At 38.2% G+C, this 27,498-nt stretch overlaps 2 protein-coding genes across 2 annotated transcripts in view; one reads left to right on the forward strand and one right to left on the reverse strand.

Annotated features, from left to right (window-relative positions):
* LOC140244965 (histone deacetylase 6-like) overlaps positions 1 to 27,498 on the forward strand; it is an 89,222-nt gene that overhangs the window by 38,088 nt on the left and 23,636 nt on the right. Inside the window, exons 20-31 of the mRNA XM_072324576.1 lie at positions 1,339 to 1,426; positions 1,896 to 1,936; positions 3,228 to 3,342; positions 4,199 to 4,270; positions 6,054 to 6,079; positions 7,193 to 7,297; positions 7,910 to 8,105; positions 9,086 to 9,160; positions 9,802 to 9,861; positions 10,614 to 10,703; positions 10,955 to 11,126; positions 11,506 to 11,587. Of these exons, the coding sequence (XP_072180677.1) occupies positions 1,339 to 1,426; positions 1,896 to 1,936; positions 3,228 to 3,342; positions 4,199 to 4,270; positions 6,054 to 6,079; positions 7,193 to 7,297; positions 7,910 to 8,105; positions 9,086 to 9,160; positions 9,802 to 9,861; positions 10,614 to 10,703; positions 10,955 to 11,126; positions 11,506 to 11,587 (1,122 nt within the window). The remainder of the gene's footprint in view (positions 1 to 1,338; positions 1,427 to 1,895; positions 1,937 to 3,227; positions 3,343 to 4,198; positions 4,271 to 6,053; positions 6,080 to 7,192; positions 7,298 to 7,909; positions 8,106 to 9,085; positions 9,161 to 9,801; positions 9,862 to 10,613; positions 10,704 to 10,954; positions 11,127 to 11,505; positions 11,588 to 27,498) is intronic.
* Positions 14,154 to 15,245, reverse strand: LOC140246339 (protein trapped in endoderm-1-like). Its single transcript, XM_072325811.1, has one exon. It carries the CDS (start codon positions 15,243 to 15,245, stop codon positions 14,154 to 14,156), a length of 1,092 nt encoding a protein of 363 aa, XP_072181912.1.

A 27,498-nucleotide genomic window follows, 5' to 3' on the forward strand; every position in this document is an offset into this window, starting at 1 on the left:
ATTTTTATGAATTTCATGTTCAAAGCCAGATATGATCAGGTAAAATGAATGGTCAAATGATTAGTCAATTATAAGTTATTCACATGCTCTTAAAAACCCAGTAGTATGGGGTTATGATGGAGTGACAATTTGTTATCATAGATTGAAAATGCCAACTTGAGGAGATTGCCCTGTTTCTAGCCATAGCATGATATTACTCAAGATAATGGTTCATAGCTGCCCATATTCTGGCATGGTGACCCGTCTGCTCAGGCCACCGGCCTTTTTGTGATGGACTACTGTGAGGCAACATGGAGTTGTGTTTGTTTGTGTTTTACATTGAAATGGTAAATTTTGAATTGCCTTAATGATGTGCAGTGGCACCTTGTATGTATTTACAAATATACAGGACTAGGCCTAAGGGCTTTGATGTCTGGATCATCATCAAAATCAGCCTTTATTTCCTTACAAAAATTGCGAAACGCAAAAAAGTCTGTACCTGATCTGCTTTTGTGAGTTTCTGCTGTCATTTCCTTTGTTGAATTTGAACAATTCTGCCACATTTAAAAGGTGAAAACGGGAATAGTTGTCAGCCATTTCACCATGGTCACTACTGGAAGCAGCCATTTTGTCGATTGAGCTGGCATGGCATGGATGGATTGTGTTGCTCGCGCGCTACGCTACGCTACGCGCACTGCAAAAATGTTTGTACGTACGTATGCATGGCGAGTTGATCCAAAAAGACTATTATCGGGAGGTTTCTACCACCCATCTATCTCTCTTCTCTTTCCTTCTCTTTCCTTATCCCTCTCTTCCATGAGCATCATGTTGGACCCCCTTGTTTTATTGTGTTAATACTATGTATCATCAGTTAACAGAAATCAAGCTCTTTGCTCATTGTTGGCAACTGTTCTGTAGGGAAATTTTTAATGCATGCACAGTATGTTACAGATGTACATATCGTCGGCCTCATGCCAAAAGGGCCTTAACACCATAGACTTTGTACACTGTTAGGGCCCTTTTGGCATGAGGCCGACGATATGTGGACTACAAGATGATCATAGATAATGAGGTAAAGTAATGTGTGTAAAAGGTGTGATCTTTTAATGGTTCTGATGTAACAAAAATTATCTTTTTTTTATTGCATGTATGTTTTCATATGTACCAGTGTTATATCCTACCTATACTTTTGTGGACATAAGGATAGAACACCTAGATTTAAATGTATGTTAGAAATGTGATTTCAGTCCAGTTTTGCTGTCACCATTACCAACGAGTCATTATGGGGATTTCATGATTGTAAGAAGCTGTGGATGGGATTCAGAGTTCTATTTGATTTGGGCTGCCTCTCCAATACAGCAACCATCCAGAGCGTCCTGAGAGGATATCCAGGATCTATGCCAAGCACCAGGAGCACGGTCTTGTGACCAGGTGCCATAGGCTCAAGGTAAGCTAGGGGTCCAGGTATCTTGGCCCTGGACCCTTTGCTCAGTGGTCTAATCTAAGCTAAGCAAACAATAACCGTCAAAGTTTATTGCCTAATACACAGATGCCCACTAGGAGGGACCTTATCACAGTGTCTCGTTCATAAGCCGTTGAAATAAGTTCCATCCCATGAAGCCACTGAGGGGCTGATTATACAACATCATGAAGTCTGCAAAGCTGGAAATGTCAGTTTCATTGCTTATTATTGCAGCTACACCATTGATATTCTTCACTGTAGCCAGTGCTCTCTCCTTGGAAAACACATCGCAGCTGTTAGATTTGCTTTTGTAGCTGTGATGACCGAATTTGTAGAATAAGCAGACTATTAATCACAAAGACCGTGCTGGTAAAAAGCAAGAATGCAGTAGGAAAGAAATATTGCTTCATTGCTTTTATTTCAAATGTTTTCCACTCCTCTATTTCCCCCACAGTCGAGAAAAGTGACAGATGAGGAACTTGGGACATGTCACTTGTAAGTAGACATTTTGATATTCACTCTGATTTTATTGATTCAATATTCCATGTGGCAACAGATTTGTGTGAGCTCATTCACGTCACAGCAGGACATATTTGTGCAAACTGAAGTGAAGGAATAAATGAATAAGGATATCAATCTTGGTAATGAACTATCGTATCCTGAAATACCCAACATGAGCTTGTACAGTATGTGACTGATGACATGCAAGTTATGTTCTGAAGAGAATTTGAAAGGCCTTCAGTTGCGAGAATACAAATGCATAGGAATAGGGCACTGATTCCCATACATTTGACTTGCATCGGCACATACTTAAAGGGACATTCCAGATGATTTTCAGAATTTCACATCATGTAGTACTTAAATCGACAACTCCATGTATAGATTTGTGGAATTTATTGTGGTTCTTGAGCAGAGAAACAAAACTTTGAAAAACCTTACACAAATTACAGTGAACAAGGATGATGACATAGGAGGTTCACATATCTCAGAAATGTAGCAGTGTAATTTCATTACAATGCCGCTTGCTTCCGAGCTCACCTGTGTATAATCCATGCATGCCTTCTCCTTTTGTTCTGCTTCCATGAGCCCCAACTCATGCATTCATATGGTGACTCTGCCATGTCATCATCCTTGTTCATTGCAATTTGTTCTAAATTTTGAAAATATTCTTATTCTTCATCCCAATTATCACAAATTCTGAAACTCTGTCCTCAGTATAACTAATTTATAGTTGTTCAAATGTAAAAATCTGAAAATCATCCGGAGGTATCCTTTAAACATGTAGCTGACCAAGATATTGGCATGTTCAAGATCATACCAATGAAAGATCCTCTCTGAAGAGAGAAAAATATTATAAATTATACATTTATTACAAGGGAGCTGATCTCGCAAAAAGGGTTGAAATGTATTGTATTCAAATTAGTTAGCGGTCAAAATATGCCCTGTCATAAGTGCATTATGAGAATGATTGTTTATCTTATCCGACAGACAAGTGTGTCTGTCAAATCTCCTGGCATCTCCTTGGTATCAGGAAATCTGCACTTACATTGTACCAATGATTTTCAGATTCTTGCCTGCCTTTCTTGGTGTTGATACAAATTCTATTTTGGTATCAACTTTGATAACCAGTAATTGCTGTGGACACTTGAATGTTGTACATTTATGGAGCAATAGGGCCTTGCTTTAATACGTCGAGGGCATAGTACAACTGTAGTTGAAGTCTTGGTCCAGAGATGAAAGGTGGATGCACAGTTTCATCTGGTCTATGCACCTTCTCACCTCACAGAGATATCCTGATTGACAACGTGAAAATGACCAGCAAGCACACGGCCAGAGAACTGATTGACATACAGCACAAACACAACGTATCCAAGTACAGTAGAGATGTTTACCTCCATCCCGTAAGTTCTCCTCCTCCTCCTTCTCCTCCTCCTCCTTCTCCTCCTCCTCCTCCTCCTTCTCCTCCTCCTCCTTCTCTTCCTCCTCCTCCTCCTCCTCCTTCTCCTCCTCCTTCTCTTCCTCCTCCTCCTCCTCCTCCTTCTCTTCCTCCTCCTCCTCCTCCTCCTCCTTCTCCTCCTCCTTCTCCTCCTCCTCCTCCTCCTTCTCCTCCTCCTCCTTCTCCTCCTCCTCCTCCTCCTCCTCCTCCTCCTCCTCCTCCTCCTCCTCCTCCTCCTCCTCCTCCTCCTCCTCCTCCTCCTCCTCCTTCTCCTCCTCCTCCTCCTTCTCCTCCTCCTCCTCCTTCTCCTCCTTCTCCTCCTTCTCCTCCTCCTCCTCCTCTTCCTCCTCTTCCTCCTCTTCCTCCTTCCTCCCACTGTGGTTGCATATGTTGCCAGCAACTCGTGCTCAGAGCACCTATTACACTGTAGGTCTGTCCAGTAGTTGTTAGTTCTCTGCATATTAAAACTGTCTTGAGTTTTAGATTGCTCGATTATGATTATAGAAAGTTACACATTTATCAGTGCTTGTCATTCTCCACTAAATTTCTTGTGACATTATGTACCGTAGCTACTCCCATAAAACTGTACAATGTGGATATGCATGTTTGTGCGTATATTCTCATGTATTTGAAGTACACCATTGCTTTCAATTTCTCAGTCATTTATCATTCTTAATCAGTATCTTTTATTTTTCGTACTTGCTGATATATTCATTCTTCAGAAGACAATGTAGAAATATGTGTGTTCATTGGAATTCATCAAGAAACACAAATCATTTGTTGTTGTTTTCTTTTCTTCTATTGATACGTTTTCACTCCAGGATACCTATCTTTGTGCATCGATTGCAGCAGGCTGTGTTCTCAACCTTGTTGATGCTGTCTTGACAAATCAAGTAGGTCCCAGTTAGACAGGAAATTAAAAACAACAACAACAACAACAAAAACATGTGACCATGGAATTCTTGTCATTTTTGATAATTTTTTTTCATTGTTGTTATTGAAGCCATTGAAGTTATTTGTTAAAGAATGTTACACCCTGACGCATTTGGATTGAATTATTAAAAAAAAAAATCTTTGTTGTAGGTAGTAGGTATGAATTAGAATTGTAAAGAGAAGATTTTATCTGCAGCTGTCATCATCATCATCGAAACTTGGGGGATCATAGTACACCAAGTCTTTTTTTTTTTCCTTTGTTTTTAGGCCTGATAAGGAGACACGAGAGATATATTACAAGAAAAAAATATATCTGTGATTGAAGTATATACTGCACATGGTCTTCAGACTTTCATTTTTATTTTTATTTTTATTTTTTTTTTGTAGTGGAGAGGTTAAAATGTGATATGAACGATTGTACCCTAGCAGTAGTATTTCCCAACATGCTGTGTGCGATTCACTCTCGCTTGGAAGATCAAATGGGAACAATGTCCCAATTTGTAATCAAAACAGAATATTGCACAGCAACCACAATCGGATATTCTCACAGATTGCAATACTGTCAGCTTACCTCTCGGGATGATGTTTCACTCTTTCGTCTTTACCTAAATATAATTTTCACAAATTTCTTATGCATATGTGTCAATTTTAGAGCAAAAATCAACAATTTCTGTGGTCTTCTGAGAACTACATTATGTTTCACCTTTAATTTTGAGTTACTGTCTGAATCACTCCCCTGGTGAACTAGACTGCATTATAGCTATTTCATTTTGCCTTCAAAGCCTTCCTCCATTAACTTGTTTCTCATGACACTTGACAGTGAGTGTATGAAAGTTTTTATTCGTATTTCAAATGGGCAGGCTTCCTAACCCTAACTAGGCCGGGCTATTCAGGTAGATGATTTCAGGTAGATGATAGAGCCGGGGGGGGGGGGGGGCCCCCCCCCTCCGGATCTCGGCCATCGACCGCGCGATCGCGACGAAAATTGGCACACGCATCGCCTATGATGTAATGTAAAGTACCATGAAGTTAATTTTTTCAAAAATTATCATTTACACTAAATTATGCTAATTTATGCATAATGATGCATGAAATCAGACAATTTGGTATAAATCACTAAATAAAGCTCAAAACAGGCACATTTTTTGTGTAAATATTCTTTTTAGTGTCCTTAGCAAATGTAAGAGAAAAAAATTGCGCAATCAGAAAAAATTTCCTAAGTATTTTATTGTTTTTTGAATTTCTTATCTATTTCTTTGTTTTTTCGACTTTATGTTTTTCATTGTTTTTTCGATGAAATTTGTCCGTGACATTGTTCCGCACAAGAAAATGCGTTATTAATTGATTTTAATCAATAAAACCCCCAAATAATCATGCTTTTATGAAATTTGCCTGTAAACAAGTTTGCATTGAAATTGTACACAAATTCACGTTTTTGAGCAATTTTTGGTCTGACATGCACGTGCATATTTATGCGCAACTTCGGAACCGCGCACCCGGGCATCGCAAATTTGGTATCAAAAGATGCGGGAGACTCGAAAGAAAAAAGTCATGAAACGTCGCGGCGATAGCTTCTCGCGATAGCGATACATTGCGCGAAACGTTGAGGGGGGGGGCCTCGGAGGCCCCCCCCCCAGCCTAGTTAGGGTTAAAGTAAACTCTTGAAGTGGAATCTCATTTCTGGTAGTATTTTGGTGTACATGTATTTTCTAATATCAAAGTTGTTTTCCGTCATTTTCACAGGTGTTGAATGCAGTTGGTATCGTAAGGTAAATTACTATTATTGCAAAGATTTTACTAACTGTGGGTGAATTTACAGTGTTGACATTACCATAATAAATGCTTTGACATAAACATGAATATCTATATGTTTTAAACTTTAGTAGATTTAAACTCACATTTATCTGTGGGGAGCACCTTGAAGACATTTCATTGAAAGCTCCCTTGCATCTCTCAAAATGGGAAACCGGAACGGAGTGGCACAAGATGGTGTAGTGTTCAGTGGGATCACTGGAAAACTAAAATTCTTAGTGTGCTTGTCCTTTGGTGTTATTATTATTTTTTGGTGTTGTTGTTGATTTACTTCTTTCATAATCACATTAGTAAGATTCAGAATACCTGTCCCTTTCCTAGTTTGATGTCTCTGCCATATAGTATTACAAAAGTTTTATTGTGATAAGAAACTACACAATGTAATTTCGCTGATAAATTGGATACTATGTCATATGTATGTAATTGCATTATCACAGATTTTGAACAAGAAGGTACTTCTTATCTAGAAAAATCAGTCATTTTCATTACCCACAGCTACAATGTATATACAAGATTTTTATGCCACATACGTAACCATATGAGTAGCTTATGCAAACAGCTGCACTGGAACTGCTCCTTCTATGATGCAACTTTAATGGTTTGACCAATAATTGTCCTTGTGATGCGTGAATCTATGGTACTCTTATGCTTGCTTTGCACTTGGTTTCTACCAATAATTTTCAGTGCTTAAGCTGACACTTCTTGGTGAAGTACTTCACGCACAGAAGTGTGTACACTTCACATCATTGTGTGGATACTTCTGTTGATATTGAAAGCCTCAGATTTGGGAGCAATACTGCTAAGACCACAAGGGGTGTCTCTGCTTTTTAATCTTGCAGGACATTGCCTTCACAGAAACTTCTCACACAGCAATTTGCTACATGTTACATTTTCTTGCACACACAATGATATTGCACAAGTCTCAAGTATTTCTTACAGTGTGTATTAATTAGTGAAACCATCACAAAGCTGTGTAAATTGTAGTTACATGTACTTTCATGCACTCCCTCATTTGTGTACATTATTTGGTGTGATTTTTTTTTTTATTTATTTTCATTTTTTTTCATAAGGCCTCCTGGCCACCATGCTGACAGTGCAGTAATTGCAGGATTCTGCTTCTTCAACAACGTTGCCATCGCCTCCAGATACGCTCAGAACAAGTACGGGGTCAAGAGGTCAGTATGTCTCAGTGAATATAAATAATAATGATAATAAGGTCTTATTTATCCAGGGTAGCCTCTTCAGTGTTGCCACTGCTCTACCAAAGGGCCCTGCCATTATTATTACCCCAGCGTTACCATTTATACACATGGGAATATGAAATTATGATCACAGTAGAAACGTATGACAAGAGGGTTTCATCTTGTCTCTGCCAGAACATCAAGGAATTTTCAGTTGGACATACATGCTAAAAAGACAACCAACTATATAACAGTTCAAGTAGTATATCAGCCTTGAGTTATTATATTATAGTTGGTACACTGTTTCAAGTGTTTTGTCCAAGTTTTGGTAGCATTCATGCATGGGTGGCACTTCTGTTAACATTGCAGATCAAGGCAACTTTTGCTTAGTCACTCCGTATTTTACCTCCGTGTCCATACATCATCTGAAAGAGATGAAACATTGCGATTAAAATAAATTTGATTTCACATTTCATGTATCTGATAATCACTGATGAGATTTTGTTAGTCTGATTAAGAATTTTGATGTCCTTTTTTGTTACAAGGTTATTAATTCATTAGAGAGAAGGTATTGCTGGAATGGTATGGCTGATTGTCATTCTCCAGGGTGTTGATAGTAGACTGGGATGTTCACCATGGCAACGGCACACAGAGGATATTTGAGGAGGACCCGTCTGTGCTGTACATCTCCCTCCATCGCCACGAACGCGGCGCATTCTACCCGCCTGGTCCCGAGGGGGCGGCAGACCGTGTCGGGAAGGGCAGAGGAAGGGGATACAACGTGAACATTGGCTGGAATACGGTGAGTTTTAATTTGTGACCAGGAAGCAGTAGTTGGGACACACTTTGGTTGTCAAACCTGACCTTCATCTCTCTAGCAACTTTCCAAATGATGTGGGACTAAGTGCAGTGGTAGTGCCATGACATTGTCAGAAGCGTATTAGGTACTAAATACTAACCTCATTTCTGTTACAATGTACAGTTTCCCAATGGATTAGAATGAACAGAAGCAAGTTAAGTCTCAAAACAATTGTCATGATTCTTCTATAACATTACTAATTTCTATGCTTATGTACACTTGGGGATTGTGCCTGCCTTTGTCAATACTGTTCCTTGTATTCTTTTTTATTTCTGTCAAGTGGAAATAACTTCCAACTTGAACTTGTAGTCCACTTAGTGTATTAAAATAGTTTAAAAACAAGACTTTTTGAATATATGGTGATGTCAAAAAGTAATGGTAAAAAGAAAAGTAAAGAGTCTTCACAGGAATTAAATGCATTTTAGTTTAAAGAGTTTTAAGCAGATTCACACAATGTATACCCTCTACACAGTAAGGAATGTGGATCCAAAGGGTGCTGGCCAGAGGGGAAATAGTGGCTGTTTTTGTTTGTTTGTTTTGTCTTGTTTTTTATCAGAATTTTGTCTCTCTATAGGCAAGTATGTTTTGAATGACATTGTTGTGAATGCCACAATGAGAAGCCCTTGGAAGCCCAATGGTTTTGTGGAATTCTAATGTCCAGCTCCACTGTCCAGAGTCCTTTCATTCAGGTACATCTGTGAATAACACATCTTACCCAAGGTTCACTATCTTGACCCAGCTTAGCACAGAGAAATCTCGCAAAGCCAGGTCATTGGATAGCAGGCCTTCTGGTAGAAGGGCACAATTACTGAAAAAAAAAAATGCCCATGATATAATGATAATAATAGGACCACTACTATCTCTCTTGTCACTAATGATGGCTGTGACCTATGATGTGACTCCCTACGTTGCCTTGGTTACAGGGACAACAAGGAGGAATGGGTGATGCTGAGTATCTGACTGCATTCCATCATGTTATCATGCCACTGGCGTACGAGGTAAGCGGCAGATGCTACTGCTGAGGTTTAGATAATGCACATGCCTTCATGCATCATTTTGCACTTTGCCTAGCTACCTTATCTGAAGGTTTTCTAAAGGAGGTGAATGCATGACATCACCCCCCCCCCCCATGTCATTTTGAAACAAAGCTTGGCATTTGCCAGGATATTTGTTTTTTTATTGATATAGATATATTTTTCAATGCTCAGCAAAACCAAGGCAAATTTAAGAATGTGATTTGTCAGCACAGTCACAAGCCAAAACAGATGTAATGTATGATTTAAAGTATTCTTGAACTTATGCTAATATAGCTGGCCTTATCATCTGCTACATGTATTTACATTGCTGTTAAAAAAAAAAAAAAAAAAATGTTTGATTGAATTGTGGCCCACTTTGAGAAATAAAAAATGAATTACACATCAATTTCAGTCATCAAGAAAAATTTACAGTTACATAATTCTTTCATCTGATTTGTGTGATACCTTTTAAACTTTTGTATAGAAAAACATTCAAGATTCACTTCAATTACATTAATCATAATGTACAATGTACATACAATAGTAGCTCTTTCTGTTGTTCATAAAGGCTTTTTTTTATTCAAATTTCTTTCAATCTTATATTTATTGTTTTATCATTTCAGTTCCAGCCAGAGCTTGTTTTCATCTCAGCTGGCTTCGATGCAGCAAAGGGTGATCCACTGGTGAGAATATTCTCCTCCTTCTCCTCTCAGTATTTTTGTCCCTATTGTTGAAAGTCTGATCATCTCACTGGATTCAAAGTGGCTCCATTCTCTCCCAACAACATCCTGGGAAGTTTGGATGGTCTAACTGATACAATTTCACTCAACATCCGTTGCCAGAACCAGCAGAGAGCGAGGAGCTAAGGGTTGAAAGTAATTTGTGAAGGTTACAGTGTAGACGCTCTGTGGGCATAACATTTTCCATTGTCTGGCATTGAATGTATTCAGATGAATGATTAAAGTGTCCAGGTATTTTTATTGCAACTGATTGTCAAATTGCCCCACATAGACATAAGCAAGCACTGATTTTTACTTCTTAGTAGTAGCCGTGATAAAAAAAAAAAATCATCAGCATCATGGCTACTACTAAAACACTGAATAATCAGTGTTTGTTATAGAGGTCGATGAAGGGCAATTCGTCCTGCAGTTTCGACATTATATTTTGTAGAGAAAAAACAGTGAGCAGCAGCTTCTGTGAGATTGAGGTGAAAATGAAGGGGTTACGCTTTAACCCATTGAGGACGGGCTGATTTTGCTGCAACACACATATCTCATAGACACTTGCCCGAGTATACTCGGGACTCGTCCTCAATGGGTTAAAAATCGTCATGCCAAATTGGATGTTGAGCATTCACATCTAACTTAGATGTACTCAACATGACACTGGTATACCTATCCATTGACCCAGATATTTACTGATAATTCCTCCACAGGGTGGATGCATGGTATCACCAGAGGGCTATGGCCACATGACACACATGCTCTGCAGTCTGGCAAATGGACGTGTCATTACTGTTCTGGAGGTAAGATTGAACTTTAGAGAGAAGAGTGTGTGCGTGTGTGTGTGTGTGTGTTTTGTGTGTGGTAAGGGAGGCAGGAATTTGTACTTAGATACAAAGATATTGATATGTTTGCCTGCAGGATTAATGTTTACGTATGTGCTGGTAGAGGTAATTCAATTGCATTGTCATGTATGTCTTGAATAGACTCTTACCTTTATACAAAAGCCATCCCGAAGACGTGGAATGAATGTAAACCTTCTGTCTGTTGACAGGGCGGCTACAATTTGCATTCCATCTCCGTTTCCATGGCGATGTGCACCCGTGTTATGCTGGGAGACTCCTGCCCAGACATTACACCCGGTATACCAGCTCAGTGTGGCATGCAGGCAATCTACGATGCTGCCAAAGCTCATGAAAACTTCTGGACATCCATGAAGAATGAAGGTATGTTACCGAGGAAATCCCTACCATGTCACTCTTGTTCTTTTTCTTTAGTATACATTCTCTTTCAGTTTGTTTGTTTGTTTGTTTGTTTTTTCCTCCCTACCTGTAATATATCTGTTTCTATTCCTCTTTGTATTGTTTTTCATTGGCCTAATTATTCAAATTCATGAAATTCTTTCATGAAATGCATGAAACTTTCTACATTTACAGCATGATGTAAAGTGTGCAATTCATTCATTCAACTTTTTAGTGTAATTGTGGATAAGAAACTACTCCTTTTTTCTTGAGTGCTTGATGCTGCTTTGTGATGGAGGGGAGAGATGGAAATGGATGAGAGCCTTATGCCTGTGTCATTTTCTTTGTATTTTGCATGCTCCAGTGGACATTCTTGAGACTATGATATACTCTGAGGAGGTCAAGGAAGAATCTGGCTCGGAGAAAGAAACTGGTGCAGAGACCAAGTAAGTTTCGCCTTTTTTCCTCGCGATTTGCACACCATCTCTCTCTCTGCCTTTTTTTCCTCAGATAGGCACACTCGTGCACATATAGGCAGGTTGATGCATGGTTGATGGAGTTCACGTGAATTGCTTGCTTGTTGGATTGGCGTGGATTGACAATAACTGACTACAAGATGGAAGGATTAAATATGGAATGAATGGCTTTTTCTTTCTCAGCACTGCAAGATTTTCGTTCCGTTCCAATCCTCATCATGTTCATAATAATCCATCATGAGGAACAGTACACTTTGGTAGAGTGATTCATTTTGCTGGGGAAGTCTTGTGGGAAATGAAATGTGAGAGCCCAGGTGAGGATGAGGAAATATTGCTCTCGGCAAATCTGTACCCGAGTACCAAGGATGTTAATCATCCCATTTAAGACTAGTCCTAAATGTGGGTTCGGGTCAATGAGAAATGCTTGCTATAAGAAAATCAGTCCTTCTTCAATAGGTATAAGACATGCTGGCTTCAGATTTTGTTATACAATGTGTCTGAAATTTTCATTTGCACACAAGCTGCCAAGGTATCAACGTATGTGAGGTATGAGGGGGAAAATACAGTAGTAATCAATGAGATGAGTGGAAAAATTGAAAGAGATTTCATGGTTCAAAGGTTAGGATTAGATGTACAATCCCAAGTTTTAAGCAAAAAATTATTAAATATTTAACATACACTGTATACTCTCAGGCTTTGTACATGTACATGTTTTTGGAAAAGGATGGAAGGAGAATTTATTGGTACAGTGTAAAGTAAGCCGTGCGTGATGTTCAGGTCAAATTTCATATTATACTTCTTATGCCGTAACTGAGGAAATTTTGAATGATATATCTCTTCAACTTATCCAGGAAAGATCAGGTGGTCTGGAATTATGCGGTCAAATTTAATGATGGGTATCACACAAAGAAAACTTATAGCAGCGATATTTGTTAACAGTTGATAGGTGGATGTGAATTTACCAAATTTATGCATAGTCAATCTAAGACACCACAATCCATGTATTATGTTTCAGGCAAAGTCAGAATTTAATATTTCTGTATTCATGAAGTGAACTCAAAAAGTGCAAATATTCACTCTGCAATGATACCAGAATCTGTATCTTGATGCTGTGTTGCAGGGCAATTAAACCCTAAAGGGGCCGGGCTTTTTTGAGACCGGGGGGGATGGATTCCGCCCCCCGAGATCTTGGCCATTGGTGGTGTGATCACGATGAAATTTTGCATGCGTGAGACCCACGTCATAATCTACAAGATTGTGTCATAAGATTTTTTGAAACAATCAATTTCTAATTTTAATTAATTACATGTAATTATGCAAATTAAGCTCAAGATCATATTTTAGCCTAATTAAAAGCATTGAGAGTCTAATTTTTGATCTGTAAATCTGTTTTAGCATATTCAACAATTGTACATCACAAAAACTTCCAAAACTCATTTCAATTCTTATGTATTTTATTGTTTTCAGAATTTCTTACGTATTTCTTTGTTTTTCAACTTTTGTTTTTTCTTTGTTTTTTCATTGGAAATTGTCACTGACCACTTTTCTACCATAATTAGCACAAAACTAATCAATGAAAGTGATTAATTGTAAAAATAATCAGGTTTTTATGATTTTCATGACAGAGCACTGTTTTCCATAGGAAATGTACACAAAATCACAAAATTGTGCCCATTTTGGGGCGACATTCCGTTACAAAAACAGGCGTGGCTTCGCAAAAGTATGCGCGGACGTCGCAAATTTGGTCTCAAAAGTTGCGCGAGACTTGAACAAACAAAGTCAAGAAGCCTCACGACGAGGCCTTCTCGCATTGCAGAGTTACAGTATAGTGTGAAACGTCGAGGGGGACGGATTCCGCCCCCCCCCCCTGGCCCTTTTAGGGTTAAGGATAATACATGCAAAGTAACATATGGTGACAGCATAATACGTGCTGTCTAATACAGCATGGTTTTGCAGATATTTTAGTTTACACTGCAGTGCTGAATGTAGCATTTTTTTATTTATTTATCTCTTGCATTGAAGTGACTTATTCACACATACATTACATTGTATGTTAAGTTCAATTTAGGTGCATCTGAATGTCACAATGAGCTTACCATTATTTACCACAGCTCATTATAAAACTTTGTACTTAAGTTCAGGTGGGTGCATAGGATGGAAGTCATACATTATGTACTTAAAAGTAAGAAGATCATGATTTCATAGTCAAAACAACACCAATGCAGTGAAGCAAAAAAAGAAATGATCAGTGATGATGAGAGCATTGATGTGCAGTGGAATGTAAGATGACATGAAACAAATTTATGATGCTATCATTTCTCTGATGATACCCTGCAATGAAAAACAAAAACAAAACAGAACAAAATAAAATGTTTTACTTCTTTGGCAAGACTGTTAAGTTCAGGCCAGCTTGTGTACTGATAGCATGACTTAAACTCCAGACCTCAGAGACCCTGCCATAGAGCTGTGCTGAGAAAGGCTGTGCAGAGTTGTGTGTGTGTGTAAGCAGTTGTGTAGGCAGATGCAGTTGTCATAGTCACACGGCAGGGGTGTGGGACAGAGTGCTCTCAGTGCGCCAGAGGGCCAGATTGCTGAAGGCGCGGCGGAATTGCCGGTTCATGTGCACGTAGAGCATGGGGTTGAGGCAGCTGCTGAACCAGCAGCACATCCCGGCAAAGAAGTGCAGCTCCAGCATGGTCACATCCGGGTCCACCAGGTTGGTCAGTATGTAGGGGAAGTAGCACAGGATGAAGACGACGAAGATGGCGATCATCATGCGGGTGAAGGAGAGGTCCTCCCGCGCGTTTGGCTTCTGCACCTGCCGCTGACTGCCGGCCTCACCGGAGGCCGGGGTAGTAGCCGGCAGCTGCATGTTGTGGCGGTGGATGCGCCGGTGATTGGCCTTGACCATGCAGAAGATGAGCAGGTAGAAGGTGACAATGAAGGCGGTCGGTAGGATGAGGGCAGACACCATGAAGAAGCGGTTGTAGCCGGTGTTGTCCCGCAGGAAGGTGCAGGTCAGAGTTCGTGGCTCGTACCCGATGCCTCCCCAGAGTCCTGTGATGGCGGGAAAGAGAAACATGACTGGAAGCAGCCATGCGATGAGGATGAGCCCGCTGATGAAAGCGTACTTTGTGAAGTAGCGACTGTAGACGGCGGCGTGGCGCATCCTTATGTATCTGCTCAATGAGATGGCAGCGAGGCACATGAGTGTTGCTCCAACGAATGTGAACAGGAATGTTGCGTACACCTTGCAGTACCCCGGTCCCAGAATCCAGGCGTTCTCTGCGTAGACAGTCATCAGAACAGGCAGGATTGTGGAGCAATATAAGATGTCTGAAACACTGAGGCTGACCACAAAGAGATTCATGCTGTTGGATCTGAGGAGTTTGCTCTTTGCTACGGCAAAGATTGTGACCAGATTTCCAAACGCTCCCAGGAAAATGGTGGGAATACCAACAATGAGTGCAACAATTTGGACATACCTGGGGTAGCTGACCACCGTCATACTATGTTCAGTGACCTGAGGTGATTGGTCTGTAATTAGGAAGTCATTGCTAGGCCAGGTGAAGGTGTTGTAGGCGTTGTAGGCCAGATCGGTGACAGTTGGTTGGCTAATGGCAGACATCATGCATGGGACTTTTGACTGAAGAAGGAGTGTGTGGAAGTAATCATTCTTTATAATCAGCTGTCAAGTGACTTCAAAGACTAACTCTGCAAAATGGCATCATGTCAGCAATGTTGATGCAGTGTGTGAGAGCTCAGCTGTAAAAGAGGGAGGATATGATTGGAAAAAAAAAACCAACAATTACATGTACATAACTGAAATCTTCAATTTGTAGAGCACATGCACTGGATTGCAGCCAATACTTGACTGAGAATGTGCTTAAAACAAAGTGGAAAATGCACATTTTGGAGATTAAAGCAATTGCTGTAAGTTGAACTGAAAAAAAAGTAAACCCCAAAACCCTTAATATTATGGTTAGTAAACAGATTATTTGCATTTGATAAAAAGTATCAAGTTTGATTTAGTAATATTTGTTTCATTCGTCCCTGTATCGCATGTAAGTGAAGTCAAAGGAGGTTTTCATGTGATCACAGGGAATAGCTCACTATCTGTTTGTTTGCTTTAAATTTGGGATGAGAAACATCTTAATATTGTAAGTGTAACGAACACTGTAATTGCTATTGTTGAGATTGCTTGCAGAGCCAAGGTGCAAAAGCAAAGCAAATGTACTTTCAGTAGAATCATGCGCAACATGATATAATGGCTTTCAATACATAAGAGAGTACATCGATCATGTTGATGGGCAGTAAAGTCAAAGAAAAATTTGACCCTTAAAGTATGTATCTGGAATTAATTTGACAGCCTAAAAAAAAAAAAAAAAAAATGAAAATGTCCTAGAAAGAGATGGTCAACTGTATGAATTATTGGATGCATTTGGGTGTGCAGGTATAGCCAAGGTTGGTACATCACTTGATTAATTGTTGGAAAAAATTTAGACTCATATAATGAGTTTGCCATGAACTTTGCATTTTGACCACCGGAATAAATATTTTCTGGGTGGAGTGGGGGGAATAATTTGATTCAATGCAGCCAAGCAGAGAGTGATTCCTTTTTGTGGCTTTCCATCAAGCCTGTGTGTATAGGGAATCATAATGAACTGAGGTGTCGCCTTTTGCCTTGTGCTCCCCTTCCCCCCCCCCCCCCCCCCAAGAAAGAATGATGAATTACCAAATTTGTACAGCGTTACTTCTCTTCATATTCTAACTCTCCCTGCTCAAGCGTGTCGTGACTCTTAGGAGTGTAGATCCACCTGCTGGCATTGACCAATGTGGTCTCAAGCAAGGCAGTTAATTACTCCCTGTTGTGTAGTCCTTATGAGGGGACATAAACCTGCCAGCCCCATGATACAATGTACATGTAGCTTGATCATAAAGCAGTTTAGTGGTACACATGTACCTTATCCCACACAGTCAATACATGTTGACTGTGATAGCAGGAGTAAATCTGTCCCAATCTGTGGATACAATTAGAGATATTACAGTGTTGGAAAGCAGATTTCTGGAAAAATTCAGTAGGACCAATGACATTTTAGCCCGAATTTACAAAGGTGGTACAATTGAAACCATGGTTTGAACCATGGACAATTTGTATGGAGTGCCAAGTGTCGCATGGCCTGTTTCGTTACGAAATGATCATTTCGTCGACGAAATGACTGATTTTGTAGCGAAATAGGCCATGCGACACTTGGCGCTACAGACAAATAGTCCATGGTTTAAACCATGGTTTCGATTGTACCACCTTTGTGAATTCGGGCCTTTGTGTTTTTTGATGAACTCTGTGATGAACTCAATACACATTGTACAGACAGTGCTCGGTATTTGTTATTACATGTATATTACACTGTAATTTGAGGAGTAGCAGCTAGTCTTGCGTGAGTGCCTCTTGATGTTCGATTTTTCTTTTGTTGCTGCTTCAAACTGTCATAGTCGGGTCGCTTTAGTGAAATTACTGTTGTAAACATGGTGGATAAATGCACCAAATTTTAGGAAAAGAGGATCCCTCAGGATCTAATCATTGATATTAGAGTAGGAGCCCTCTGGAAAATATTTGTTTTGAGTCATGGTATAAATGCTGAATTTCATTTTGCAGAAAATTTTGCTAAAAACCCAGATTTGCAAAGTCAAAATGTGCACGATTCTTAAGAGTGCATTGAATGCCAGTGGCAATTCGCGGGAGTTTCATGCAGCAAAAAAGACCATCGGCTCCAATTCGCAAAAGTCTCATATCGAGATAATAACACTGTATTCATCTATCTGAGGGAGTATAGTAACAAAAAAGAGGTTTAGATTTGTTCTATATTTTTTTTTTTTTTCATGGAACTGGAAAACATGAGCCCAATCTCAAATTTCATGATCAACAAAGCATTTGATACATGGAAGTGGTTGAATTAATTACCGAGTTATGAAGAGAAAATACTGTTAAGGTGTCAAAGTGTAATGTACTATTCCCAGTTTAGTTTCATATACTTTGTATACCAAAGGGTTTGGGAACATTTTCTAAATGAGAAGGGGGAGGGGGGAGATCACTGACCTTGAACAACCCCCCCCCCCCATTAGATTACCATGTAACGGCAACCTGACTATCATTGCCATAGTTATGAAAAGGTCTACATTGTGTCTTTCTTTTCTTTTTTTTTTTTTTTTGCTCTGTTTTGTAAAAATCAATCTCCCTCTTGTGATTATAAAGCAGTTGAAGGAATTGACAGTCTGCCGTCCTCTTTTGCATTAATTTTGCATAGCCTGGCAGTTAATTGATTGCTCACCATCGTCATAGATGGAGGAAGAGTCATCCATATTTACATTTACAGTCCCTATCTACAGACAGTAAATAATGTTCTAAATAATGGCCTTTCAGTAGTCATGCACAAGTAGCCATTAACTTAATCACATATTGAATAATATATTAAGATTTCAAAAGCCTTCCCTCTCTGAGTCCCTGTCCCTTTTTGAAAAAATTAACCCATTCCCTGTGGAAACCTTGTGGGTTGTACTTTAATATTACAGCTGTAGTTTCGTTTTCATTTTTTTTTTCCCTTTTACGTTTTTAAACTGAGTTACAGTGAAGAACCGGCCAAAACGCATACACTTCAGTGCTTTGCCGTGTGGTAACATAAGCTGTTGTTTTATGGTGCACGTTGGCCACCTTATGATTGTATCGTTAGTTGGTTGTGTGAGCTGAATCATCGTATCATAATTATGCCTCCGCCACGAAGTGGTGCCGGAGGCATTATGTTTTCGGGTTGTCCGTCCGTCTGTACGTACGTCCATCTGTACGTCCGTCCGCTTTCGTTTACGCAATAACTTGAGTAATATTTACTGTAATTTTACCAAACTTGGTCCAAGTATAAAGTATGATGGGGCAATTATTTGATTAGATTTTGGGTGAAATCAGCTAAAGGTCAAAGGTCAAGGTCAAATCATGAAATTGTATCCTTTTACGCGATAACTCAAGACTGGATAGAGCAAATTTGTTGGAGGATGATGTAAAATGGGACAATTACTTCATTAGTTTTTCAGTGAAATTGGACAGGCATAAATTGGCATAAATTATAGTTTTTCTTCCCAGTCATCTTTTAGTGGTTTTTCTCATTTTCTTGGTATAATTTCCATTTCCGACATCAAACATACATGTAGTTGTTTTGATCCCTGTGCACATTAAAAATGGACAGGTGCCAAGCCACCGACCCAATCTGGGTTGCAGGCAGCCATTAATGATGCCAATGCCTTTTCTCATTAATCACACCTCCGATCTAAAAAACTGCTCCCCACAGCTTCCTCTGCGGACGCCACTAATGCCTGCCTGCAGCAGTGAGATGGAAGAATTTCCCTGTGATTTCAAAAGCCTTTCTTTTGCTGTCGTTGACTTGTAGACGGGGTATCAATTTGTGCCTTTCTGTTGTTACAACATAGTTCTGTTCCCCCCCCCTTTTTTTTTCTCAGAAGGAAAGAGGCAAGGAATTGGATGACATATAAAGAATTGTAAAGGGGTCCACGTATGTGTTTGTTCCTTCTGGTTTTGCTGGTCAGGAGTTTGTTCCCTCCCAGAGTTTGAAGTACATTGTGTAGGCAAGCACCAAGGAATGACTCTTTTTGTGGAGCATTCTAGAAAACTCAGCTTTCTTCTTCCCAAGAGATTTGATGATGATGAACGAGAGTGCAGGTGCAAGAGCATGTTCTTTCCTTCTTCCATTCGTTTTGTGTTTTTGCATTCTGTTTTGTATGGAAAATGTGTTTCCCTTTCCAGAGCAGGCACCTACTTGTGTAAGTCAAAACAATTCCATTCAGATTACTCGCTGAAAGCAAAAAGTAAAACAGTACTTTCAGAAATTTAGAAAGAGATTGATTATCATTCTTAAGTTGTGCTAATTGCAGATGACTGCACTGATGTGAAATGATCCATCGTTATTAATCTGGTGTTGTTTTGCACTCTCTTTTTTTTCTTTTTGAGCAACATTGGCTCACTTTAATAAATGCAACAAGAAGTTTGGATGTCTGATGATGAATGTGTTGCAGAAAGTCTGATTTGAAAAATCTTCCTCTCAAGAGCAGTTCATGAAAAAATAAAGTTTCTAGTTTTCAAGAAGGCTTAGAATTTAGCTTCAAATTCTGGAAGGACACATCTCTTGTACATTGAGTTCTATTTTAAGTTTGCTTGACAGAAAATGCACTTCTTGTCTGCCTTAAAATTATTTGAGTTGTGAAGAGTAAGTGACCATTCAGTCATTAATCTTCTTCCTTTTTTTTTGGGGGGGGGGGGGGTGGGGGTTACCTTGGACAAAAAAAAATAAAGCTCACCATACTTTGCAATGTACTCTCCACTGGCAAAACATATTGCATTCAAACTATGATCACCATTTCTAACCCGATTTTGATTCTGTTTGCTTTATATGATAGCACTACATGGGAGCTTTGAAACTTCTATACAGAATTTCAATTGTGACCTTTGACCTTGACCTTTGACCTATATTGTACATTTTGCTTCAAAATGCTACTCCTTCGCCATTTCTAACCCGATTTTGATTCCGTTTGCTTTATATGATGGCACTAGGTGAGGGCTTCAAAACTCCTACACAGAATTTTGACCTTTGACTTCTTTGACCTTTGACCTTGATTTTTGACCTATATTGTACATTTTGCTACAAAATGCTACTCCTTCGCCATTTGTAACCCGATTTCAATTCCGTTTGCTTTATATGATGGCACTAGGTGAGGGCTTCAAAACTCCTACACAGAATTTTGACCTTTGACTTCTTTGACCTTTGACCTTGATTTTTGACCTATATTGTACATTGCCTACAAAATGCTACTCCTTCGCCATTTCTAACCCGATTTTGATTCCGTTTGCTTTATGTGATGGCACTAGGTGAGGGCTTCAAAACTTCTACACAGAATTTTGACCTTTGACTTCTTTGACCTTTGACCTTGATTTTTGACCTATATTGTACATTTTGCTACAAAATGCTACTCCTTTGCCATTTGTAACCCGATTTCAATTCCGTTTGCTTTAAGTGATGGCACTAGGTGAGGGCTTCAAAACTTCTACACAGAATTTTGACCTTTGACTTCTTTGACCTTTGACCTTGATTTTTTTACCTATATTGTACATTGGCTACAAAATGCTACTCCTTCGCCATTTCTAACCCGATTTCGATTCCGTTTGCTTTATGTGATGGCACTAGGTGAGGGCTTCAAAACTTCGACATAGAATTTTGACCTTTGACCTTCATCTTTTTACCTATATTGTACATTTTGCTACTAAATGCTACTTCCGGCGGGGACATATATTACGCACCGCGTAATTTCTACTTTTCCTTGTGTTCATTGAAAATTGGTTCTTTTTCGACTGAATGGCCTGATATTGAATGGAAAAGATAAGAACAACCCTAAAATTCTGTTGAACACTGTGTTTTAAATACCAAACTGTCACATTTTTCTTTGTCCAAGTAACATGCCTTTACCAACAAGTCTAGAAATGGTGTAGTCTTATATGAATTTATATATATATATATAAATATATATATATATATATATATAAATATATATATATATATATATATATATATATATATATATTGATATATATATATATATATATATATTTAAATCTAATAGATTATGTGTTTGGAACAATTTAGGGGCAAAGTTATCGCTCATTAAGGTGTTCTAAAAGATCGTATTAGATTTTGGGGTTATGCGCAACCTGACATCCCTGAAATGTACCCTTTCACCTTGGAAATATCCATTTCCCCACATTAAATTCTTTGGTGCCTTCTTCTCAGTCATATTCTCTCTTCTGTTTTTTTTTTTTTTTTTTTCAACGTAGGCTCTGGTTATTGAGAGACTGCGCTTGGGAGAAGAGAATGCTAGAATTAACATCTGAATGTGAGAGGAATCGTACCATATCTCTCAGTCGATTGTATGCTGCCCTGATGTGGCGCAGCAAACATTGCCATATATCGTGTTAGCTAGCAATAGCATTGATTGGCCATAGTGAATTATTCATCACCACTTGTGCATTTCATATTCAGCACAAAGTGTAAAAGACGTCATCATTCGTTCTCTTTCTCTCTGACCCCCCCCCCCCCCCACTTCTCTCTAGTTCTCTCTCTTTCTGTCCATTTTGTAGCACTTTATGACTTGCTTGGTGTCTAGAAACAGTATACTTGCATGTTATTTACAATTGGAATTTTCCCATTAAACTGGTGCTTGCATGGAGAATGATACAAAACTGAAAGTCAATCAAAAGTTGAAAAAAAAAAGTAGTAATAGGGAAAAATATAGCATGTGAGAATTTTTTTTCAGCAGTTGAATCACCAATTACGAGAAACTGAACCATTAGGCTCTATAGCAAAGTAGAGATACAAGTGTATTACAGAGATATGCAGTGCGGATAGCATACAGTAAGTACATCTAGAGTTGCCAGTGTGTTTTTCCTGTTCTATGCGTAAAAACTAACTGTGCCATGATGTACGTATATATTCCAAATCATAGAGTTGTTTTGTGTTCCTAAGGGATAATATTTCTTTTTCTTTTCTTTTATTTCTAATGCAGTTATTCCTTGAATACAGCTTTTTTGTTTAAACAATGACTTTAGATTCAGGTGCATTAAGCTTTTTGAAAAGTTCTGTATTAACCTGTTGGCAGTATTGTAGTAGTATATGAACCGTTTGGCAATGTTCAAACTTTTGACTTTTAGATAATAGAATGTTCAAATGGATCTTTTACTACATAGTGAAAAACAAGAAAAGAAAAACAAGCAATCAAACAAGCAAAAAAAAAAAAAAAAACTCCACAGTGATTATAATCATGCAGTCCTAGATTATCCAGCCTTTGGTGTGGTGACTTCAAGAATGTTTTCACTTATTTGTAGAAACAATCTTTTTTTTCTCTCTCTCTCTCTATTGAAATACTCGGTGTGCCTGGTTACCATCGACATCCAAAATTACTAATATAATCCTTACATTCAAAACCAATTAAATTACCATAACTGAGAGTTGGTTACACATATTACCAGTACTTGGATTTCTCTCTGTGCTACGTATGAAATTGCTCAGTTCTGTTTCCCTCCTGTTCCATCTGTGTGTATGTTTGTGGGTGTATTATCTTTGAAAAGATAGCTTGGAAGTCCTTCATTGACTCAGAAACAAAAGGAGCAAAAATGTTTCCACTGAAGCAATACAGGCTCAAAATTGTGACATTGGCTTCAATGTGGATGCATTATGTCTATTTTCAGAATTTCAAATTGAAGAAAGAATACTGTAAAAATTATTGTGATTGAAAACCACAGTGATAAAATGGGAAATTAAATCTGTTTTATATGATTCCCTGGTGTACAGTGAATATTGTGTTACAAGAAGCAGTGTTTCAGTGAGTTGTGCATTTTTTCACATTTCAGACACAATTATAATGCACAAATTATAAAAAATAAACATACTGCAAAATGTACCATACATTGTTTGTGTAGTATTTCTAGTTTAGTTCGTGTTGGAACAACTTGAAAAGGACAGTAATAACAGCCAAGTTTCCTCAATATCACAAAGGAAGAAAGTCAAGTGCTATTTTAAAACAGAAGAATCAGCAATGTCAGTATTGCTCTATTTATATGCTTTGATCATAGATTGATGTCACTTTTTTCCAGGAGTTACAAAAAATTAAAAGATAATGAAACAATTTTATTACTGTGTACACCAAATATTTAGTGAGGTTTTTATTTTCCTGAATTTCACAAGTCGCGTACTATTTGCAAATTCAAACACACACAAAATATTAACTCTGATCCCGACATGAATGTGACGTGCATGCATATATTTCTCCATTCAGTCCTGTATTCCACAATCTCAAATTTAACCACTCGCGAAATTGTCGGGAAGTCCCGATTCATGAAAAATTAGATCGCTAAATACATGGCATATACAGTAAATGCTAGTACATGTAAATCTGGTCATACTTACTTTAAATGCTGTGTCCCAAGTCGCATGCTGATGCGAAGAATATGACCCAGCAAAAGATTAGGCACCATAATTTCAGTGGATGCAAGTGTGTGTTCAGTGCTGTTTCTTATATCACCCACAAGCTAGCTAACTAAGATGTGAACAAACTTGCTGGGGTCATTTTCCACAAGAATGTCAGTGAAGCCACTATCAAACCTATGTTCCTTTTGTACTTCTCTACACACCTGTGTGTACATATGTGTGTGATTGTGTGTGTCCAGATTGTGTTGTTTGTGCCATCAGATCAGTTTGTGTGAGGCCACACCCCCTGAATTTATGATGCCTGCTGATTGGCTGCTGGGGAATGACCTCATGCAGTACCCTCCTAAACTTGCAGATATGTGCATACTGTGAGGATATTATCAAGTTTCCTCTCTTTCCAGAGCCAATGAGACAACTGCAGTATAATAGGCCAATGCATTGAGGGCATCACTGAGTAAAACTGCTGCATGTAATGTATTTCTGTGTTTGTGGATAATTTACCACATAATTGCAAGCAGAAGTCAGTTTCCATAGACAACTTGGGAATATAGTTTTTTATTTTGTTCCGTTCCATTCCCCTGTCAAACAAAGGCTTTTATTTTTTGTTATTTCTTTATTATGTAATAAGATCAAATTCTTTCTTTAAAATGAATTCTCTCTCCCTCTTTGTTTGTTACCTCCACCAAGGGAGGAGGTTATGTTTTCGTTACCGTTGGTTTGTTTGTTAGTTAGTTGGTTTGTTTGTTTGTTTGTCCGTGTGCAAAATAACTCAAAAAGTAGTCAAAGGATTTGGATGAAACTTGCAGGAAAGGTTGAGAATGACAGAAGGAACAGATGATTAGATTTTGGTAGTGATCCGGAAATTTTTATGCGTTTTATGAAGGATTTTTGATATTTTGCCACGTAGGGTCAATGAACTTGGGAGTTCAAGCTGCGCATCTTTGAAGATTTCATGCTCTAGTTTCTGCTGGGCGAGGCACACCGCGCATCTGAGAGTTTATGATGTAACAAAGGCTTCTATATTGGGATATCAGGTGATTTTTCATTGGGTGGAAGTCACTGATCTCTATGGAAGAGCAAGATCATCGATGGAAAGTAACTGCTTGGTGGAGGTTTGCGCTCTTGGAGTGTTTTCTAGTTTGAAAATGTTATCATTAGGGAAACCAAAAAGAGAGGGTATATTCTATTTGCTGGTGTGATATGGATGCCTGACATGTATATTACTGTATCATCAATCGTCTTCATGAGATTTTCAGGATGGTAAATTCAATACAGTATATTCAGATATTTCACAGTGATTTTATTTTTGCAAGTTTTTCGTGTCAGCAGTTATTCACCAAATCAGCTCATGAAGATATTGCCTGCCTGAAAACTAAATTCATTATATCTCATCTCCAAGGTGGGTAATGTAGCTACTCATTAATCTAGAAATAATATTTCTCTTCCGTTTCATTCATGTTTGCAATTACAAATTGCCAAGGTTGTCTTCAACAAGCCTCAATTTGAAAATTACAAAATATTGCGTATACCCAATAGCCAACCTGTGAGGGTCTGAATAAAACAAGAACAAGAAAATACAGTGTCAGTTTACAATATGACATGCTGAATGCATGACGGGCATAGTTTGAAAGGCTATGATGTTGCATCAGCTCGTTCGAATTTTAAGACCAAAGTTTGCCTGAATTCACAGGGAATGATCAGAAATGCTTCTACAGTTTTTGGCCATGATGCCTCCTACTTTTTTTTTCCCCATGTCAAATATTATCTGTACATTGACTCCTCTTAGTATGATAAAAATATGTAAGAGGACTGCTTCCTATTAGTTATTCATCAATCACTCATCATTTAATCATTCAACATGTTCTGTGGTATATGAGAGTCTGTATGGAAACATATGTTGTTGTTATTATTACTATTATTCTTATTCTTATTATTCTTATTATTCTTATTATTATTATTATTATTGTTATTATTTTCTTCTAAATGTCACAAATTATACATTGTAAATTGTTTGTAGCCAGGAAGTATCCCTGTGAACAGACTTGCACTTTTTATTCGGCAATGAAACAAATTATATGTCACTACCTCAGTTGGAATTTTTCGACATCATTCAACATATATGATTTGCTTTCAGTCAAATTACTCACTGACAATTAATTATTCAACATGTTCTGTGGTATATGAGAGTCTGTGTGGAAACATATGTTGTTATTATTATTATCATTATTATTATTTTCTAAATGTCATAAATTATACATTGTAAATTGTTTGTAGCCAGGAAGTATCCCTGTGAAAAGACTTGCACTTTTTATTCGGCAATGAAACAATTTATATGTCACTACCTCAGTTGGAATTTTTTCGACATCATTTAACATATGCTTTCAGTCAAATTACTCACTGACATGGAACATGTGGACATTCTTCAAGTACTATTTGTGCTAATATGCAACAAGTAAATTGTGAAATTGTATATCATAAGTTGTACAATGTTTGATGTACTGTTCATTTTTTTTTTTTTAGCTCAATTATACCGGTATTTGTTCTTGACAAGTATCAACGACATTTCTTTTTCTCTTTAGTTTTGTTTCACTGTACCATGCTGAATTGATTCATATACATACAGTTTAAGTAATGCAGCGTGAGAGTGTGGTGCTAAAACCAGCAATGTACATGTGCTCAATACTATAGATCTCTCTGCCTTTCTACACATTAAGTATGCATGTACACTGTATTATGTTCTGACATATGGAAATGTAAAATTGATAATTGTCCTGCTTCCTCTTCCATATAAACTCTGTCAGTATTTTCTTTAATTTCCCTTACCCAGTGGTTGTGGTTCATTTTTTTTTTAGGAAAACCCAGATCGGGTCTATGACAGTGTGAATTGGTTTTGAGCCTTATTTGAAAACATTACCAATCCTGTGTGTAGACTACTGTATACGGCAAATATTTCGCATGGTTTTTCTTTTCGCGAATTTCACGAGTCAGGTGCTATTCACAAAAGACATGCAAAAACAATTATTTTGATCCCAATATGAATGTGATGCACATGTTCATGTACATACATTTCTCTGTTGAACAGTACAATACACCACGATTGAGAATTCACCCACTCGCGAAATCGTTGGGAAGTCCCGATTCATGAAAATCTAGACTTGCTAAATATATGGCATATAATACATTATGTGATCTTATTACCCAGGGTAGCCTTTTCAGTGTAAGTACTATTCCTGAAATCCTCATCAGATTAGATTATATATATACAGCACCACTCTCAGAATATCATATTAGCCATGGGCGTTTGGCTGTGAAAAAGAAAAAGGGAATTCATCTTCCACCAATTCCTATTTCTTCCTTGGTTGTGTGTGTGATGTGGAGGAGGAGGGGATGACCTATTCCATGGATAAATTCAGTCTCTGTTGTACTTACATTTCACAAGAGGGAGAAAGGACGCTTTGACGGTGATTGATGAACAATCATTCTACTGTACTGTACACCATAACCATGCAACAAAGTCAGCTATTCCTTCAAATTCAAGACCTGTCTGACATTATGCTGAAGGTATGCCTTTATGCATAGATGGGTTCTTATGTCTTTTATGGGTTTTTTTCTTGTTACTTCATCTTCTTCTTTTTTTTTCTTTTTTTTTTTACTCTTCACTTGTATTTCTTTTTGTTGAATAAGGGGACCTGGGATGTGTAAAGATTTTCTAATCAATATGTAATCTGCTTTCAGAGTACAGAAACTGGAGATGGATAATTTGTGTTATTTAATATTATCAATAGGATAAGACCAAAAGGAGAGAAAGGATACTAAAAGCTTGTGCTAATCTAAATCTTTTTT

This window comes from Diadema setosum, chromosome 2, assembly GCF_964275005.1.
Source record: "Diadema setosum chromosome 2, eeDiaSeto1, whole genome shotgun sequence".
Taxonomy (NCBI): Eukaryota; Metazoa; Echinodermata; class Echinoidea; order Diadematoida; family Diadematidae; genus Diadema; species Diadema setosum.

Excerpts from the sequence above, each read along its gene's own strand:
- LOC140246339 (XM_072325811.1), bottom strand. The coding sequence starts at position 15,245 with ATGTCTGCCATTAGCCAACCAACTGTCACCGATCTGGCCTACAACGCC.